General features: G+C 37.7%; 1 protein-coding gene across 2 annotated transcripts; it reads left to right on the plus strand.

Annotated features, from left to right (window-relative positions):
• The first annotated feature begins 1557 nt into the window (after positions 1–1557).
• LOC103261673 (cellular nucleic acid-binding protein-like) lies at positions 1558–2736 on the plus strand. Of its 2 annotated transcripts, none has more exons than XM_021712979.1 (2): positions 1558–1588; positions 1687–2736. In XM_021712979.1, the coding sequence occupies exon 2, from the start codon at positions 1701–1703 to the stop codon at positions 2232–2234; it is 534 nt and encodes a 177-aa protein (XP_021568654.1). In that variant the 5' UTR covers positions 1558–1588; positions 1687–1700; the 3' UTR covers positions 2235–2736. The 2 variants fall into 2 exon arrangements, with proteins under 2 accessions (XP_021568654.1, XP_021568655.1); XM_021712980.1 differs by lacking the exon at positions 1558–1588 and having other exon boundaries at positions 1592–1824; positions 1855–2736.
• The last annotated feature ends 236 nt before the right edge of the window (positions 2737–2972 follow it).

Genomic DNA, 2972 nt, shown 5'->3' on the forward strand with positions numbered 1-2972 from the left:
TTATTTGGATTCTAGAAGTGATGGCTGTTTTTAGACTTTGGGAATGACATTTTCCTGAATTATAAAGATGATGATGATCTAGGTTTTAAGGATAAATAGAAAAAAATCCATGATACTCTTTAAGTGTTCAGTTTTGCTTATGTGGCTATATTAACTTAAATATCTATTTTTACTAGAAGTAATATCTGTCACTAGTGGGCAATAGTTGAAGAAATATGAATGAGCTCAATAGCAGACCCCCATTACATTTACTGTTTTGATTTCTGTTTTGTCCCAGTGGTTATGAAAGTATTTGTCTACATATATTATGGATACCTACACATTCCTATGTACTATGCATTGTGGCTTGCTATAAACTATTTAGTAATGCAGTTTCTGTGTCTATAATGTAGCAGTTAAAATTCACTGTAAATAACCTACTCTGAGCTGTATCTGGGTTCAAGAATTTACTAAAGTAAAATAGATAGTATTCAATTTCATAACACTGCATATATAAGCAACAGAACTTCATTAATAAGTTGCTTACCATACTTTGATGCTCTATATCTCCTACTTTTCATTAGAATCTACAATTTTAGATTTTAAATTTATAATTTTAGTTCTGATATATTATAGACATTTTAATAATTTTTGTCTTTTATTGTTCCAGAACTTATTATATCTTTCTTTATATAAATATGATGTGATATATTACTTGTATTCATGTATGAATTATGACTTATTATAACAGTAACTTTATTAATGAGTAACGTTAAAGCTCAGAGTTTCCATAATTTTTTACTCTTCCAAAATGCATTTCTTGAGAAATTATCTCACGGGCAGTCATTTGGACCTAGGATTAGAATCCAGTCTTGAATTGGGTAAATAAAGACCCTTTAGACTCAAGAATTAGTCTGGGTCAAATGTGAACTCTAGAAAAAAGCATGTGACCTGCATAAGCAAAATGAGACAATAAAGATTACAATGCCAATAGCGGTTACTATTGTCTAAAGGACCAAAAAGTGCCAACATTCAAAGTTCTATTTCTCCTAGTTTCTGGTCTTTGATCAGAGCAGGGTACTGGCAAGAGAGTTAGATTCTATACCTTGGTAATGATACTCACATTAAACTTGGACAGTTCAATCTGACCCTTTTGAGTCTCAATTTTCCCACCAGTAGTTGATATCTGCCTGGGGGAGGGGTACACCTCATCAACAAGGGTACCTGCACAATGGATATTTGTATACCTCACCCTAAATTGTACCCCACAATTTTAAAATAAAAATTAAAAGAGGAAAAAAAGAAATAAAGAATACATTAGTGGAGATTAGCAGATTGTAAGAGAATTTTCATGTATGCCAATCACAAACCTTTGGACATTACTCAAAATTACTGCAACAAAAAGCAAAATGTGGATATCAACAAAAAAGCTTGAGGGAATTTCTCAATTTATTTTTCAAAACAAATAAATCCCAATTTATACAAATAATCAACATATTAAAAAATACATATTTTTTCTTATCACAGTGATATTGACAGTGTCATCAAACTGATGCGTTAAAACACTGATTGGTGTGTGGGGCCATTTGCAGACCCGCGTGTGGCACAGGCAAGGACCCTGAAGATAAACAGCTGCTACCTTGCGAGCCGCCTTTCCCCAGCCTACGTCCAAGTCTCCACCGCTGCGGGCCCACTTAGATGCCGAAGATCTAACTGCAGCCATGAGCAGCAACGAGTGCTTCAAGTGTGGACGATCTGGCCACTGGGCCCGGGAATGCCCTACTGGTGGAGGCCGTGGTCGTGGAATGAGAAGCCGTGGCAGAGGTGGTTTTACCTCAGATAGAGGTTTCCAGTTTGTTTCATCATCTCTTCCAGACATCTGTTATCGCTGTGGTGAGTCTGGTCATCTTGCCAAGGATTGTGATCTTCAGGAGGATGCCTGCTATAACTGCGGTAGAGGTGGCCACATTGCCAAGGACTGCAAGGAACCTAAGAGAGAGCGAGAGCAGTGCTGCTACAACTGTGGCAAACCAGGCCATCTGGCTCGTGACTGCGATCATGCGGATGAGCAGAAGTGCTATTCTTGTGGAGAATTTGGACATATTCGAAAAGACTGCACCAAAGTGAAGTGCTATAGGTGTGGTGAAACTGGTCATGTAGCCAACAACTGCAGCAAGACAAGTGAAGTCAACTGTTATCGCTGTGGCGAGTCAGGGCATCTTGCACGGGAATGCACGATTGAGGCTACAGACTAATTACTTTCCTTTGTCGTCCCTCCTTTTTCTGATTGATGGTTGTATTATTTTCTCTGAATCCTCTTCACTGGCCAAAGGTTGGCAGATAGAGGCAACTCCCAGGCCAGTGAGCTTTACTTGCTGTGTAAAAGGAGGAAAGGGGTAGAAAAAACCAACTTTCTGCATTTAACTACAAAAAAAAGTTTATGTTTAGTTTGGTAGAGGTGTTACGTATAATGCTTTGTTAAAGAACCCCCTTTCTGTGCCACTGGTGAATAGGGATTGATGAATGGGAAGACCAGTAAGCCTGTCCTGGGTTTCTTGAACATGTTCCCATGTAGGAGGTAAAACCAATTCTGGAAGTGTCTGTGAACTTCCATAAGTAATTTTAATTTTAGTATGATGATGGCCTTGAATTGTTTGACCTCAGTAGCTGTTAAATAACATCAAGTAACATCTGTATCAGGCCCTACATAGAACATACAGTTGAGTGGGAGTAAACAAAATAAAAAAGACAAACATACACGTTAACGGCTGTGTGACAGAAATTGTGGTAAAAAGCCTAAACAGGAACACCTTCATCACAGCGTTGATGCTGGACTTAAAGATGGTGATAGCAAAGGTTTAGAACACATTTTTTTCAAAGACTAAAACCCAGAGTAAACATCAGTGCTCATAATTTGGAGCTATTCAGGAATTGCAGAGAAATGCATTTTCACAGAAATCAAGATGTTATTTTTGTACACTATATCTCTTAGA

The sequence above is a fragment of the Carlito syrichta genome, unplaced genomic scaffold (assembly GCF_000164805.1).
Source record: "Carlito syrichta isolate Samal-C Ts95f unplaced genomic scaffold, Tarsius_syrichta-2.0.1 Scaffold303980, whole genome shotgun sequence".
Classification (NCBI taxonomy): domain Eukaryota; kingdom Metazoa; phylum Chordata; class Mammalia; order Primates; family Tarsiidae; genus Carlito; species Carlito syrichta.

What these genes read in the sequence shown, in the direction of transcription:
- LOC103261673 (XM_021712979.1), top strand. Translation starts at nt 1,701, where the DNA reads ATGAGCAGCAACGAGTGCTTCAAGTGTGGACGATCTGGCCACTGGGCC.